Source organism: Portunus trituberculatus, chromosome 37, assembly GCF_017591435.1.
Source record: "Portunus trituberculatus isolate SZX2019 chromosome 37, ASM1759143v1, whole genome shotgun sequence".
Taxonomy (NCBI): Eukaryota; Metazoa; Arthropoda; class Malacostraca; order Decapoda; family Portunidae; genus Portunus; species Portunus trituberculatus.
This window is the reverse complement of record NC_059291.1, coordinates 31,236,228-31,253,727: the sequence shown is the minus strand read 5'-3', so window position 1 is coordinate 31,253,727 and position 17,500 is coordinate 31,236,228. Positions and strand designations below refer to the sequence as shown.

Genomic DNA, 17,500 nt, shown 5'->3' with positions numbered 1-17,500 from the left:
TCCTTTCCTTTCCTTTCCTTTCCTTTCCTCTCCTCTCCTCTCCTCTCCTCTCCTCTCCTCTCCTCTCCTCTCCTCTCCTCTCCTCTCCTCTCCTCTCCTCTCCTCTCCTCTCTCTCTCTCTCTCTCTCTCTCTCTCTCTCTCTCTCTCTCTCTCTCTCTCTCTCTCTCCAGCGATTGGTGAGACATTATAACTTGTGTGTGATGCTTCCCTCATTAATGGTGGGCTGCTGTATGCGCCAGTGTGTTGGTGGGTGTGGGCGCGGCGTGTGGGCGGCCGTGGTGGTACGACCGGGTAAGAGAGAGAGAGAGACGTGTTGAGTATTCGTAAGAAGGATCAGCTGAAATTATGATCCAGAACCAATACTTTAATCCTCCTCCTCCTCCTCCTCCTCCTCCTCCTCCTCCTCCTCCTCCTCCTCCTCCCATGATTCGTGTCCCGTAATACCTAGCGCCGCGCCCATAGTGGGTGGAGGGGGTGGCGGTCAAGGGTGTGGCATGACGTCATGTTGCCCGGCCACGGTGCAGGAGGGGTCGTGACCTGAGGACGCTGGGTGAGGGTGGAGGAGAGGCCAGGACAGGGGGAGGAGGGGGAGGGGAAAGGTGAAGGGAGGGTGTCAAGGAACTGTGGTGAAGAAGTGAAGGGACATTGAAGGGGAGTTGATAGGAACGGGAGATGAGGTGAAGGGATACAGAAATGGTGGTGATAGATGAGGGAGAAAGAGAAAAAGGGGAGTTGAAGAGTTATTGAAGCTGAGGTAGAAAAGGGGAAGAAAAAAAGAAAGGTAAGCGGGAAGGAAGGTGGACATTGAAGTGGAGTTAAGGTAGAAAGCGTTGATAGAGGAAAAATGTTTGAAGAAAATGAGGCGAAAGAGGATGGAAAAGAGAAGAATAGAAGATTGATAAGGAGTAACCATGTCTAAGAGGCGGCGAAGGGAGGTGGAAAGGAATAAAAAGGGAAGGTTGTCAAAGAAGAGAAGATAAAAGAAGATGGAAAGGGAATTAGGGAGGTAGAAAGGGGGGAGGAATGGGAGATCGGTAAGGAACCAGTCCCCAGAAGGAGGCAGAAGAGAAATGGGAAAGGAAGGTAGAACAGTAAAAAAGAGGAAGGAAAAATCTAAGAAACATATCAAAGAAAGCGAAGAGATATGAAGAGAGAGAGAGAAAAAGAGGAAAAGAAGATAAAAGAGGAGAAGGGAAGGAGAAAGAAAGGAGGAGGAGGAGGAGGGATAAGAAAGGTATCAAAGAAAGCAAAGAGATATGAAAATAGAGAAAAAGGAAAAGAAGCTAAAAGAGGAGGAGGAGGGGGAGGGGAGAGAAAAGAGGAGAAGGAAGGGGGGAAGAGGAGAGACAGTCAAGTAACCATGTCGAGGAGGAGACACTGAAGGGAGGGGAAAGGGGAGAAGGAAAGGTTTACTCACCACTTAAGAGGGAAGGTAATGGGAGGAGGAAGAAGAAGAAGAAGAAGAGGGTGACGGGAGGGCAGCAAAGAGAAGGGGAAGGTTGTAACCACGTGGGAGGGGAAGAAGTAACACACGAGTGGTGGTGGTGGTGCTGGTGGTGGTGGTAACTGTAGCGGCCAGGATTAAGGTCAGGTTTTCCTTTTTCGGATCCTGGGATGAGAGAGAGAGAGAGAGAGAGAGAGAATGTGGCGGGCAGTGGAAGGCGAGAAGGTGGTGGGAACATGGTGCAAAATTTCCTCGCTGACACACACACACACACACACACACACACACACACACACACACACACACACACACACACACACACACACACACACACACACACACACACACACACACACACACACACACACACACACACACACACACATATATCCCTCCTCCTCCTCCTCCTCCTCTTCGTGCAGAATAAGAGGAAGTCGAGCATTTTCAAGCAGAAGCTACAATTTGCATGGACGACACGACTGTTTTAAGAAGCGAGAGAGAGAGAGAGAGAGAGAGAGAGAGAGAGAGAGAGAGAGAGAGAGAACAGGATGGGAGATAAGTAATGAAAGAAGGAGGAAGGGCATTGTAGGGACAGGTGGAGGAAGGGAGGTGGATAAAAAAGGGACAGGGTGAAGAAAATTAGGATGATGAGGGCGGTGATGAATTTTTGAAGGAGAGAGAGAGAGAGAGAGAGAGAGAGAGAGAGACTTGGCGGAGGGAATCGCAAGCTATGGTAGGAAGGAAAGGGAACCAAATGAGGAGGATACTTCTAATGAGCATCGGTAGGGAAGGAGTGGTGAAGGGGAGGGACGGAGGGAGTGGTGAAGGGGAGGTTTGGACGTGGTGGGTGTTTAGCTGTGGGGGGAAGGGGGAGTGAGGAGCAGGACCGGATGAATGCTGTGTTTCCTTTCATTTGGTGGTCATTACCCTGAGAGAGAGAGAGAGAGAGAGAGAGAGAGAGAGAGAGAGACGCATCATTTTCATACAATAGCAGAATAAATAAAGAAAGAAAGAAAAAAGAGCATTGTTTACTTCCATGGTATTCGGTTCATGTACTATTACGTGATTTACTCAGGTAATGTATATAGCACGTGTGTGGAATATAGGTGGGTAAGGAAGAACAATGCAGGGAGCGAGTGAGTAAGGGGGGATTGTATTGTGCCAGCTCCCATGCCCTCCATCTTTTCCCCTCCTGCTCGTTAAATCAGTGACTACTTTATTCACCCCTCCCCCTTCTCTCTCTCTCTCTCTCTCTCTCTCTCTCTCTCTCTCTCTCTCTCTCTCTCTCTCTCTCTCTCTCTCTCTCTCTCTCTCTCTCTCTCTCTCTCTCTTTCTCCCCGCGTGTTATACAATGCACCCTGTTCTGCCGCGCCTTGAAATCATAAATAGTAATGATACAGTGGAGTCAGAAGCACGGAGTCGTTCCTAGGTTTCCCGTGACACGTAATGGTGATTGATAGTGGTGCTTTGCTATTCCACACCACCTGCCTATGTTTTCGTGTTTCAATTGTTCTCTGTGTGTGTGTGTGTGTGTGTGTAGATTTTCTCACGTATGTCATGTAGAACAGATGGAAGGAAATAGGAAAGGAAGAAAAAGGCCACGCGCCCATGCCACACTCCTTCCCTCCTTCCCTTTGCTCTCTCAATTCCTCCTAATCTCTAACAGGTGTTTAGTGGAGGGGGTGGGGGTGGGGGCTGGGACGTGGACAAGAGAGAGGGAGAGCTGCTCTGAGGGAGGGAAGGGGAAGTGGACGGGAGATGTGGAGAGTTACCACGAGGGAGGTGAAGTGTGGCAGGGCAAGGGATGGGAAATAACAGTGGGAGGAAGGGGAAAAGTTTTAGTAGGGATTAGATGATGGGGGAGTGCAGGTATCGGACAGCAGGTGAGGGCGGGACGGGACGGGGCGGGCGGGCGGGCGGGCGGGCGGGCAGGGCGGGCTGGGGTGGGCGGGGTGTGGAGGGGCGGGTACATCACCACAACACCTGGCCGCTTCTTTGTTACGTCACGGTTCCCTGCCCCCACGCCGGAAGCTGCTGCTACGTCACGTCTGCCCCACTCTACCCCCCTCCCACCCCTCCTCCCTCCCTCGCCTCTCCCCGCCCCACCCACTTCTACCCCACCCCCTGTGCTGCACCTCGGTCACACCCCGTCACACTCACACCGCGACCATTCGCACACCATCACCCGCACACCTTCACCACACACTCACACTTTTCACGCACACCTCCTACCTTCCTCACCACATACCTTCACCCCATCACACGCTCCTACACCTACCCACCCGCAAACAGTCACCCCGCAGCTAGCTCCCCCTTCACCCCACCGTCAGCGCCACCCCTTCTGATACATTATATTCTATCTCGACAGTAACCGCAGAATTGCACACATCCCTTAGATGACGATCCATTCTCCTCCTCCTCCTCCATGTTCTCCTTCTTGACAGTAAAACAATGGCAGAGTGTGATAAGTTGGCACCCACACCGTTAGGTCAGACGCCCTCGAAACCTCTAGCTTGGGTGAGCACGGCGGGTCAGGTAGAGAGTGCTATGTGTGGGAAGGAAGGGAGGAGGTGGGGTTTGGCACACCTACGCTATCACTGCTACTGTATACGCAACACAGTTAGCTATGTGTTCGTTATTGTGTGTGTGTGTGTGTGTGTGTGTGTGTGTGTGTGTGTGTGTGTGTGTGTGTGTGTGTGTGTGTGTGTGTTGTCTTGCTAAGTGTACAGTAGCATGGTTTCTTTGCACACACCAGTCACATGTGTTAATGTAATTTAGACACACGTGGTGACAAGATGTATATGCCTAGCTTCTCTGTGTACGCTGCAGTCCAGGGTACACGCTGTCCTCGGCCCGCTCCTTGTATGTGTACACCGTGGTTTTACTTAGGGGGTGCTTTGGTCCAAGTGGCCATTATGATGTAGGTCACACTTACTACTGAAACTAAAATGAAGTCGCCAAAGGAAAGTGAATAGATGTAAATTATTTGACATGTGGAGTGAGAAGACACCACAAAGAAAAGAGAACGGAGGAAGACAAACAATGAGGAAAGAAAGAAGACGAAAATGCAGTGGGTATAAAGAGAAAGTATCAGAACAAGCTTTTAACCGACCGGCCAAACTTGTACGCATCAAAGCAGCATTAAGTGAGCAAGACTAGCCGCTTCATACCAGTCTTAGCGTATACCAGACAGTAATGCACAATACCGCTGAGAGAACGACGCCTCCACTGCCTCAAAGTATCCATAGAAAAGTGTTCGTAAAGATAGACTAAGAAACACAGACACAGATAACTGACACCCACTCATCCTCGGCTCTCGCATCATTACCTGGCGGGATTCCTGGAGCCGCCTGTGGTTGAACCCGGTGTAAAGGTGCGGCTGGGAAAGTGATGTGCTGCCGAAAAGAGAGAGTGGGAGAGAAAGGCAAGAGGGACAAGGAGAGGGATTATTGAAGAGAATGAGATGAGAAGCTTAATGAAAGATGATGGAGGAGAAGGAAGGGCTTAGAGGATAGAAAGGAGGAACGCTGGTATGAGAGGTTAGGAGACGGTGAGGACGATGAGGAGAGAAGATAGTGAGGAGAAACGAGACAACAAGAGGTTATGGAAGATGGGAAACTGACGTGAGGACGAAAAAGAAATGAGGATGGAAAGAGAGAGAGAGAGAGAGAGAGAGAGAGAGAGAGTGAGAGGAAGGAGTAGTAAGAGGAGGAGGGTTGTAAAACTTTTGTTTTTGGCTGAAGTCAGGGACGGCAACGTGTTCTGGTTGGCCCTCTCGACCTCCCCTCCCGCGCCGTGGTGAGATCCGCCTGACCTCCACCGGCAGGGCACACGGAGAGAGAGAGAGAGAGAGAGAGAGAGAGAGAGAGAATGATTTCCTCTATTGTTCTGCTGCACACACCAATATAGGCCGACTTTCTCCCAAGGCCGAGGTCCGCTGCATATTAGGCGCTTCCCTCTCTTCCTCCTCCGCCTCCGCTGCTACAGACGGACAGGTTTCTGACAGATCCTTTGTGATGGCAGGACCCGAGCAGCTGGACGGGGAGTGGGACCGACCCACCCTGCTGCGAGCCTCCCTCCCTCCTACTGTGTCCCGGGCCTGGCAGAAGAGGGGGTCCCCTATCCATGGTCCGTCGTGGGGCCCCCGCCGCCTCATCTTGCTGACCCGCCAAAACACGCCACCTTAGGCTCTCGGGTTACGCTGGCTACCCCCAAAACAACCTCCAAAGTAATAGGCAGCGTGGCAGGGCGCCGGGGAACAAAAGGAACACTACAGTACAATATCTCTCTCTCTCTCTCTCTCTCTCTCTCTCTCTCTCTCTCTCTCTCTCTCTCTCTCTCTCTGAATAGTCCTTGCTGCGTCCTCGGCATTGTGTTGTATCCTGTGTTCTTCCTTTTACGAGGCTGCGGTATGTCGGGACAGCAGCTGCGGAGGCTCAAGGGCGTGGATTAGGGGTCGCCAGGTCATGCCTTCCCTTTATACTGGTCGAGTGGCTTTAAAACAACCTCGGTATTGTCTGTCAACGGCCAGTGCATGCAGCCCGGCGGACGAGCGCTGCGCTATGGGCTGTCGGTTCCTTGACTGACAAGCACAACGCACGTCAAATCCGTGGCCAGTGTTTTGAGATCGCTTTGTTCCCTCGCAAGGACTGCTTATAAAGGCCTCAAACATGATTAGTTGTCCAGTTATGTATACCTTCTCCAGTAGACAGCGCAGAAGCCTTGTTAAGCTTTCTCTTGAACCACGAAAACCCTCAGTAATGTCCACTACAGCCTGGTAGAAGCACTGTAGACAAGACCCCGGAACGCTAGAGAATGTCGCTGATTGTCGTGACGGAAGGCGCCAAGGACGGGGACTTTTTATTCAGTTCTTATGTAACCCTCACTACCGTCACCAGCAACAGCAACTCCATCACCAGCGCCAGCACCAGCAACGCCGTTACCATGATAATTAGCAGCTGCAGCAAAAACACTCGCCATAAACAATATTGTAAAAAAAAATGGGCTGTGGGGGAATCAGTTGCCCTGTGCCCATGATGCGGTCACGAGCGCGGGGTGAAGGGGGGTTAGGGTGTTGTAGGGGCGGGGCGGAGGGTACACAGGATGGCCGGCCGTGCAGGGTGCGTCGTGTACGTATACGGGATGCATGCCGGGGATAGCTGTGTGTGTGTGTGTGTGTGTGTGTGTGTGTGTGTGTGTGTGTGTGTGTGTGTGTGTGTGTGTGTGTGTGTGTGTGTTGCTTAACTCCGAAAAGGTTAAGGTTTGTATTCTAGGTGTTTTTAAGGTAAATCCCGTGTTACGTATAGAACACGCCCTCATTCCTTATTAGCATCTACTGCACTGTCACTCTACATCATACACACTATTTATATCAACCATTCATTCTGTTCACGGACACAAGAGCACTAAATAATTGAATAACTGTCTATATAACTTCATAACTTACATTGAGCCATTCACTTAAACCCTTCAGTACCAGGAGGCGTTTCCATATTAATTTTGCTTACTATTTAGTGATTTTATACAACTTCAGAGTCTCATGTGGAGGATTAAAATAGTGAAGACTGGCCATTAATCTTGTGACATCCATAGACCCTTCCTAATGTCAGTACAATGGTCTAATCGTACACAGATCTGAAGGTAAAAATGTGTCCCAGTATTGAAAAGGTTAAGAACAAGAGGTATTAAATGTGTCGTGTTTGGTAGACATTAACCCCTTCAGTACCATGACGCGTTTTGGTGATTTTATACAGCTTCAGAATCTTATGTGGGGATTAAAATAGTGAAGACTCTGGCCATTAACCTTGTGACCTCCATAGACCCAGATTCCTGATGTCAATAAAATGGTCTCGTATCATACCAAAAAAATCGTGATAAAAATGCGTTCCAGTACTGAAGGGGTCAAGTGCTTCTTCCCCCAGCGGTACATCACTAAGCTGGTGTCTCTTTGTTGCAGGGCGTCAACCAAGACAAGCTGGGCATCTACATCAAGAGTGTCGTGCCAGGCGGAGCAGCGGACCAGGTAAGGGAGTGCCCACCAGGAAGTCAGTCTCTCTCTCTCTCTCTCTCTCTCTCTCTCTCTCTCTCTCTCTCTCTCTCTCTCTCTCTCTCTCGCTCTCGACGCCTATAGTTCAAGGCTTATTATTCATCGGTTTACTCAGTCTTATATATTTTTTGTGCTTAGTTTTTTCTTCCTTAACTTTGAGAGTAGCCAGGCCGCCTACTCGCTCCCAGTGGCTACTCGGCCTTGGTATTAAACACGACTAACGTTTCTTTGAACTATTCTCTCTCTCTCTCTCTCTCTCTCTCTCTCTCTCTCTCTCTCTCTCTCTCTCTCTCTCTCTCTCTCTCTCTCTCTCTCTCTCTCTCTCTCTCCCTCTCTCTCTCTGTTAAGACGTGTGGTTAAGAGAGTCACGTCGCCACACGCTGATACAAGTTTCCTTTCCTTCCTCAATTTAATCCTTTCCTAACCATCCTTCCCACGTCTCTCTCTCTCTCTCTCTCTCTCTCTCTCTCTCTCTCTCTCTCTCTCTCTCTCTCTCTCTCTCTCTCTCTCTCTCTCTCTCTCTCTCTCTCTCTCTCTCTCTCTCTCTGCCATCGTCAAGATGTGTGTGTGTGTGTGTGTGTGTGTGTGTGTGTGTGTGTGTGTGTGTGTGTGTGTGTGTATTTCACTGTTTGATCTGCTGCAGTCTCTGACGAGACAGCCAGACGTTACCCTACGGAACGAATTCAGAGCTCATTATTTCCGATCTTCGGATAGGCCTGAGACCAGGCACACAACACACACCGGAACAACAAGGTCACAACTCCTCGATTTACATCCCGTACCTACTCACTGCTAGGTGAACAGGGGCTACACGTGAAAGGAGACACACCCAAATATCTCCACCTGGCCGGGGAATCGAACCCCGGTCCTCTGGCTTGTGAAGCCAGCGCTCTAACCACTGAGCTACCGTGTGTGTGTGTGTGTGTGTGTGTGTGTGTGTGTGTGTGTGTGTGTGTGTGTGTGTGTGTGTGAGTCAAGTCGCGACATGCTGATACAAGTCATCCTTCCTACAATTTAATCCTTCCCTTACTCATCCTTCCCACGTCCGTCCTTCCATTCCGTGACTCTCTCTCTCTCTCTCTCTCTCTCTCTCTCTCTCTCTCTCTCTCTCTCTCTCTCTCTCTCTGGAAATAACATATTTAACGACAACTAACCTGGGACAGTCTCTCTCTTTACTTTCCTCTCCTATTACCTTCATTCACTCCATTTTATCTTCACTAACCCATTCTTTGTCTCCTTTTCCCTCCTTATCTCCTGTTCTTTCCCTTCATTTATCAATATCTCCTTTGTCTCCGCCACCTTCCACTGTCCTGCTCTGAGTTCCCTCCCTCCTTCCTTCCCTTGAGGCTTTCTGCTCCCTCTTCCGTGTCGTCCTCACCTTGACCCCTCATCCCCTGCCATCCCCTGCCTCACCTGTCGTGCCTCCTATCACCCACTCCTCCGTCAAGGTCACTAGTGCACGTGTAGCATCCGTAACTCTATTAGATATAGGTGTGTGTTGTGTTGCCTCATGCATATAACATTTATCAGCTGATTCGTTGATTATCTGAATTATTTGAGAACGTACAGTAATTATCAATCAGTCTGTGTTACGTCAGTCTTCAGTTACGCCTTCCTCCCTCACTAAGACAATTTTCCAAGGCCACAGAAACAACTAGCCGGGTTTTTAAGACTCTCCTATAAAAAAAAAACACTCTTAAAAGCACGAGTATCTTCAACGGGAGTCTCTGGAAAGCAGTAATGGTGAGAGAGCAAAACGTTTCCGAATATGGGCCTTAATCTGTTACGCACGTTGAGGTGAACATTTGTATAACTTTCAAGGTATAGGTGTGACTTGCCTTCCTGAATGCTCGCACGTTTGTTAACCGGCGTGTTTTCGTTGTTTATTAATGTGCAGTTATTAAGTATCTCTTTTATTATTCAGCATCTCTCCTGTTATTCAATAGCGTTCTCATTATCCTCCTGTCATCCTGTGCGGTCTGCTGCCCCTCTACCTAGATCAGACCTTGACTTTTTTACTCAAGATGTAACCATTCCTGTATTTTACAATGGTTTAGACTTCAGATGAATCCAGTATTAATCAGTTTTTGCTTTGTATAAGTATCACAAATCTTGCATCCGATGGCACAATACTTTGTGATCAGCACCAGTGTTAGCCGGCTGGGTTTGTGTTGTCAAGCAGGAAACAATAATGAGAGGATCTTCACAGCAGTGTGCAGACGAGAGAGAGAGAGAGAGAGAGAGAGAGAGAGAGAGAGAGATTGTTATATAATCTTGAACAAGCGAAATATCACCGCAACATACCATATGAATGTGTTGTGTAGCATCACTGGAGAATGCAAACGTTTTCCATCACCTCAGGCTGTAACGAAAATTAGAAAAAAATAATAAATAAAAAGATAAAAACAATAGTCACTTGTTTGAGTGATAACTTGTAACAGTAGCTATGTAGCACTACTACTACTACTACTACTACTACTACTACTACTACTACTACTACTACTACTACTACTACTACTACTACTACTACTACTACTGCTACTACATTCTTTATGTAGCACTACTACTACTACTACTACTACTACTACTACTACTACTACTACTACTACTACTACTACTACTGTTACTACTACTACTACTTTATTATTAAAATTATTATTATTATTATTATTATTATTATTATTATTATTATTATTATTATTATTATTATTACTACTACTACTACTACTACTACTACTACTACTACTACTACTACTACTACTACTACTACTACTACTACTACTACTACTACTACTACTACTACTACTACTACTACTACTACTATAAATTTATTGTGTGTCGATTCTGCAGGACGGGCGACTACAGGCGGGCGACCAGCTGTTGTCCGTGGATGGCAAGTCGCTGATCGGCATAACGCAGGAGCGCGCAGCAGAGTACATGATGGAGACGGGCCCAGTGGTGACCCTGGAGGTTGCGCGCCAGGGAGCCATCTACCACGGCCTGGCCACCATCCTCTCCCAGCCCTCGCCACACGCAAACCGAGGTGGGTATATATACACACACACATAGTAAGTTAGGTGGTATACTTATAAACATGCTTGTAAGTGATAACGTGTTTTGTAAGTAAATTTATTATCGTCACCGTCGATTTAGTGCCAGTTCTTACCGAAGTTTCTTGTCACTTCCCCACACTGGATTACTACAACAATAGCTTCTAACTACAAATACTACTACTACTATTACAAGTGCTACAATATCTAGTTCTGATATTTTGAGTTATACCTGAATACTATTTAGATCTTAGTTATTAAGTTTTCCAGTCAAGTAATGCGAGCCAAAAAAGGTAGGACTAAACCTGGAGCTGAGAACATCTTAGGGTGGATGTTGTGTACGTATGGTGTGCTGGTGTCATGCTGTCAGAGATTCATGTACTACAAGTATTATTCGGTGATGAGTTTACTGGTGGATCTCAATCATAACTTGGCTGTCTGTCCTCTACCAAGCATGAAATACTCCTCTCTGAACGGTGCTGGGTGGGAAGCAGCATGGTAGATACTGCTCGTGTCATAATAGTGAATGGACTAACAATACAGGTAGCACTATAACTACTAAAAGGTGTGTCTGACCCTTGACTGAGTCTCTCTCTCTCTCTCTCTCTCTCTCTCTCTCTCTCTCTCTCTCTCTCTCTCTCTCTCTCTCTCTCTCTCTCTACACCCATTGTCCTGAAAATAGCTAGATAATGTGATGGAGATTAGTGTAGCCATTAATGGACAGGTGGGAGGTGGCAGTCTTAAGCTTGGTGGGTCGGGGTGGGTCTGAAGGAGTTAGGCTGATGGTGGTATGGTAAGGATGTGTTGGTGGTGTCATGTGCTCTTGTTTGGAATGGTGTGATGTGTTGATACTATACTTCCATAGGTCTTACTGGCCTGTGTGAATATGTGTGTGTGTGTGTGTGTGTGTGTGTGTGTGTGTGTGTGTGTGTGTGTGTGTGTGAAGGGAAGAGAGCCAGCCAAAGGCAAAAAAAAGAAAAGATAAAAAAAAAAAAGGCCCACTTGAGTGCTGGCTCTCTACAAAGGGAAAAACGTCAGCCAAAATTAGAGAGCAAATGCCCCGATACTTCCCTCTTAAAAGGAGACAAGTCATAGGAATTTGGAAATACAGATGCGGGGAGGGAGTTCCAGAGTTTACCAGTGAAAGGTATGAACGATTGAGAGTACTGGTTAACTCTTGCGTTAGAGAGTTGGACAGAATAGGGATGAGAGGAAGAAGAAAGCCTTGTGCAGCAAGGCTGTAGGAGGAGGAGAGGCATGCAGTTAGCAAGATCAGTAGAACAGTAAGCATGAAAATAGCGATAAAAGATAGAAAGAGATGCAACATTTTGGCGGTGAGAAAGAGGCTGAAGACAGTTAGTCAGAGGAGGGGAGTTGATGAGATGAAAAGCTTTTGATTCCACCCTATCTAGTAAAACTGTGTGACTGGAAACCCCCCAAACATGTGAAGAGTACTCCATACAGGGGCGGATAAGGCCCTTATATAGAATAAGCAGTTGGAGGGGCAAGAAAAACTGGCAGAGACGCCTCAGAACGCCTAACTTCATAGAAGCTGTTTTAGCAAGAGATGAGATGTGAAGTTTCCAGTTAAGATTATGAGTAAAGGACAGACCGAGGATATTCAGTGTGGAAGAGGGAGACAGTTGAGTGTCATTGAAGAAGAGGGGATAGTTGTCTGGAAAGTTGTGTCGAGTTGATAGATGGAGGAATTTAGTTTTTGAGGCATTGAAAACTACTAGGTTTTCTCTGCCCCAATTGGAAATCTTAGAAAGATTGGAAGTCAGGCGTTCTGTGGCGTCTCTGCCCCAATTGATTTTGTTGAAGTCAGGCATTCTGTGCGTGATCTGTTGAGTTCTCTGAAAGGACTTGGAAAGATGTAGGGTGTTATCATCAACGTAGGAGTGGATAGGGCAAGAAGTTTGGTTAAGAAGGTCATTAATGAATAATAGAAAGAGAGTGGGTGACAAGACAGAACTCTGAAGAACTCCACTATTATTAGATTTAGGAGACCAGTAGTGGCCATCTACCACAGCAACAATAGAACGGTCAGAAAGGAAACTTGAGATAAAGGTGCAGAGAGAAGGATAGAAGCTGTAGGAGTGCAGTTTTGAAATCAAAGCTTTATGCCAGACTATATCAAGAGTTTTTGATATGTCTAACGCTACAGCAAAAGTTTCACCAAAATCTCTAAAAGAGGATGACCAAGACTCAGTAGGTGTGTAATTCATCTTGTTTGCCTGCTGGTCACCCAGCCAGTCTTTCCCATTACGGAGCGAGCTCGGAGCTCATAGACCGATCTTCAGGTAGGACTGAGACCACAACACATTCCACACACTGGGAAAGCGAGGCCACAACCCCTTGAGTTACATCCCGTACCTATTTACTGGTAGGTGAACAGGGGCCACACATTAAGAGGCTTGCCCATTTGCCTCGCTGCACCGGGACTCGAACCCGGGCCTCTCGATTGTGAGTCGAGTTTGTGTGTGTGTGTGTGTGTGTGTGTGTGTGTGTGTGTGTGTGTGTGTGTGTGTGTGTGTGTGTGTGTGTGTGAGTGTTATACTGTCCTGAATGTGCAGAGAGAGGGAGAGAGTTGGAGTGAAGGAAGAATGAGAAGTACTGGGTGGGAAGAGAGGTGTGGTGTGGAGAGGCAGGAGGCAGCTGTGGCCAATGACAGTTGCCATGAAAATGATGATGGTAGGAAAACTGCTTCCTCGAGTAAGTAACCAACTGAGCAACCAAGAGTTTTGAAAGCTCTGCTCTTATGTAGTTAATTTCTCAGTTTGTGGACTCTCTTATCTTGCTCTTTACTTTTCCCCTCAGCATGTTTCCTCCCCCTATTTAGGTTTTTTCCTTGTTTTACAAAATAAGGATATTTGGTGGACAAATTTAGGCCGCGACTTCTGAACTAAAGATGACCATTCAATCTTTAACTGCCATTTTAGGCAAGTAGTAATGTATCCCCATAATCTTACTTCTCTAATCCAGGTAGACTTCCACTTCACTTATTTCCATTTCCCTTATACAGTTGTATTTTCTCTTGTGTATACAAGAATTAAACTTAAAGTGACCTGCTTGGTGTCAGAGAGAGGGTTTGAGCTCACACTTTTTGGGAGTCAACCTGCATGTGGACTGAAGGAAAGAACTCGATTACCCTATACTCTTTCTTGGCTTTTTGCTGTACGTAGTCAGAAGTATGATTCTTGAAGCACCAGACAGAATGGATGAGCAACTTACTAGTCATAAGATGCTTCACTAATGTGTATGCTTGTGTCTGTATGTGTGTATGGAGAGAGGGAGAGAGAGAGAATCGAGAGCTAAGCAAGCTACTAACCATTCTAGCATCACTGCGGAAGACTCAACAGCGAGTGGAGGACGTCCCTCGCACCGCCATGACTAACAGCCATTCAACACCTAACATGGGCGGCTACAACGAGCGGCTGGTGGACTGGAACCAGCCCCCACGCCAGCATCCCATTCCTCCCACCTCCTCCCACAGCTCCCTGATGGCCAGGTCTAGCCCCAATCTGGCAGCTCAACCAGAAGGTACAGATGTGAACCACTGGGCCTCGGCCTCCACTAACAAGCCTGCCTACGCTCAGTCCAAACTCTCTCCCCTACGTTCCTCCCTTCCCAACCTGGGGCCAGATCCCCCACCACCCCTCCACCCTGCCCCCCTCATTTCTGTCATACCCTCTGAGCGGGTGGAGGTGGGCATCCGCCACCGCTCTCTGGAGTGCACCCGTACTAACCCCGATCTTCCTAAGTACACCTTCACTCCTCCCTCTGAGCCAAGCTCCTCTTCTTGTAATGTTTCAACTGCCTCCTCCTCTTCCAATTCTTCCTCATCTTGGAGGCTTCCTCAGCAGCAGCAGCAAGCAGCAGCAGGTCACGGTGCCGGTTGTGGTGCTGCTGCTGTGGTTCGGCGCCGTTCAGGCCCTCCCACCCTGGCAGCTGACAGTGGCATCGACCTCAGCTGTCACACCCATGATGATGCCAAGCCATGGCGTAGCTTGGTGGATGTCTCTGTCCAAGAAAGTGTTGCAGATGCCCCAGAGCATGATAGTGAGGAATACCTACCTTCTGGCCCTCCTTGCCCTCCTAAGCTAGTCTCCCGCAGTTCGTGCCCCCTCCTTCCCTCCAAACTTGTCATGCCCCCATCATCTAAGAGGTACCACAACAGGCACTGTCCTTCAACCCTTCAGCAGCAGCAAAATATGGCTCCATCTTTAGCTCAATCCTCCCCATCCCTCCTGCTAGTTCACTCCCCTCCCTCCTCCCCTCTACCACCGCAGCAGCAACAGCAGCAGCCAGCGACCAGTGCCGCCCCCATCGGTAACTGAGTGAGCCCCACGTGGCACAGTGAGAACCTTCTGCTTCTCTCTCTTAAGCACCTGTGTCAACCCTGCATGCCAACCATCTTTGTCTCACACACCTGGACGACAAAAGTTCAACCATTCTAGCATTACCAAGACTATCATCTGTAACTGTGATTCATTCTTTAACGTTAAAACTTAAACATGGAATCTGGACTTGTGACACCTCATGGAATTGGACTCTTGACAATGGTACACAGGATAGGGTTCATAACACACTTGCCTATATATTTGTCTTCTGTGTCTAATCCCTCATCTTAAGAACTACACATTGGATACCAGATTCATTATATGTATAGTACTCATTCTCAAGTAACTAGTTTAATCTGCTTGAAACATTGACCAACATCTTTCCTTCCACACTCATCTCAATATTTCACTCAGAATCTGTTCCCATCACCTTCATATTATGACCTTGTTACCACTGAGCCATGTGACAATCCGAAGCTAGCTCAGTTAATCAGTTCTTTGAAGTAACTAATGGTGACACACAAAATGGAATTGACAAAACATTGGTGTTTAGTTGTGTTGTCTTTTGGTAGCTGTTGCTGATGTTAGAGGCTACAGGTTTGTGGTCCAGGTTTGATGAGCTGCTGGATGAGAAGTGGTTGAAACTTTCCTTCTGCATCCACCTGCATGTATCCTCATTACTAACCCAGTTGTAATCCACCCTGCCTGATTATTATTGATGTGCATCATTTTGTTAAGTAGACGTGTGTCTGATGTTTTGTATTTTTCTTTTCAGCACCTTTATGAATTATTTTCAGCATTTTCTTTGACATATTTTTTATTGTTTTGGTGAAATCATCTCAATTTTTGTTGTGTGCAAGCTTTTATCTTTTAAGTTTTTATCTGGTGTGAGATCAGTATGCCAATTCACTCAGACTTGTATGGTAAATGTTGCAGAAGGTTCAGAAATGGTAGATACTTATGTGTTGTATTCACTGGTCCTGTGACTGTTTGATGCATTCAAGAGATGTTATTAGAGTTAGTGTCAGTGTAATAGTAGGGCTGCTGGTAGTTTTTTTTTTTTTTTTTTTCATATATTGTTTTTTTTTTTAGTTTTAAGTTTATTGTATGTTATTAATAACTCCAAAAGATCAGATTCATGTGATATCACTTTGTTGGTAATGTTGGATCACCTATTGGGAAGTTGCACCAAATGGGATATCAAGGAACTTTACTTCCTCAAAAGTTACTTACTATTGCCAAACTTTGAAAATTATTGATCCTCACAAACTTTTATATTACTTCCGTTAGTGTGAGGAAACCAAGATGTCAGTCATAGAAGTAGTAGAAGTTTTAGAGATCTGCAACATTTACATTAGTAAGATAGTGAGTGATGGTAACTTGATACATTAAGTAACATTTTCTGGTTCTTTTCCATGATTTATTTTAACTTTTTTGAAGTCCAGTAAATTAGGAAACTGTAGACCGTAGATATGTTTGATGGCAATAATTTTCTTTTCATTATATAAATGAAAATATGTAAAGTTTTGTTTCATATTTAATGTGATGTAACAACAAACAACTAGTCTTTGGTTTCATGCTTGAGATTTATTGTACCAAAGCCTTGAGTGTTGCATAGTGAGTCATTGAAGTGACCCATGTCTTCTGCTTCTGTAAAGAATTCTCCTCCCAGAATAAAAATGATTGACTTAAATCACAAAGTAAAGTTTGAGATAGGCATTCACTAAATGGAAGATTAGCAAATTTGCTATCAGTGCTTTACTTTGCATTCAAAAGATACTATAGATTTTCATAACCAGAATGAAATGTTTTGATATGTGCTCAATTGTCTGTACACCTTTTACTATATAAACTCAGCCTCTCAATGTCATTAGCAAGGGATATGACGTTGTGAAGTGTTTGATGTACTGTATTGAACTTTTTCCATATTTCTTTGTAACAAATTCCACAATGATTTAGGTTCATATATTATCAATATGGAAAGTGTTGCTGAAGTGTTCTTGATTGAAAAAGATATTTCAGCTGCATCTTATTTATAAATAATTTATTTAAAGTGAGTGGAAGACATGGTACAATGTGTTTTTGAGAAAAGTGCCAAACAGTTTTCTGGGAAATATATGGACTGGAAAATTTTGTCAAAATTGGATGGTTGGACTCACAAGTTCTAGTTTCCTTATTAGTGAATGGAGAAAATATAGTGTCACAACAAACTTTTTTTGAGACATTCCTGACACCTGCTGAATAGTGGTAGCTAAGAAAAGTGCTAAAAACACCCAATTAGTTTATAATTATAGGCAAAAGGTAATGACACTTTCACTGCAAATAGTACATTGATAGTGACTGACTACATGGTCCATTTTCTGCAGGTTACCCTGGTGGGCGGCACTTGAGTGAGCGAGACCTGCCATCAAAAGTGCTGGAGCACGGCCAAGACACCCCTGCACCCTCACACCTCCACCAGGGCCCTCGCATTCAAGCCTCCAAGTCGGTTCCTTCTCTCAATAGTAAGTGTGTGTGTGTGTGTGTGTAGTATACATTTCTACATTCTATGCCTGCCTGGTTATATACAATACCTTGCATTTCATACTTATTCTCTGTAAGGAAAACATTATTCAC

General features: G+C 46.2%; 1 protein-coding gene across 2 annotated transcripts in view; it reads left to right on the top strand.

Moving 5' to 3' along the window:
* LOC123514312 (afadin-like) overlaps positions 1-17,500 on the top strand; it is a 218,005-nt gene that overhangs the window by 193,745 nt on the left and 6,760 nt on the right. For both annotated transcript variants that reach the window (XR_006677567.1, XM_045272134.1), the window contains exons 22-25: positions 7,402-7,467; positions 10,342-10,534; positions 13,881-14,084; positions 17,251-17,388. Coding sequence is in view for 1 of the 2 variants with exons in the window: in XM_045272134.1 (XP_045128069.1) it covers positions 7,402-7,467; positions 10,342-10,534; positions 13,881-14,084; positions 17,251-17,388 (601 nt within the window). In the remaining variant the exon portion in view is untranslated. The remainder of the gene's footprint in view (positions 1-7,401; positions 7,468-10,341; positions 10,535-13,880; positions 14,085-17,250; positions 17,389-17,500) is intronic.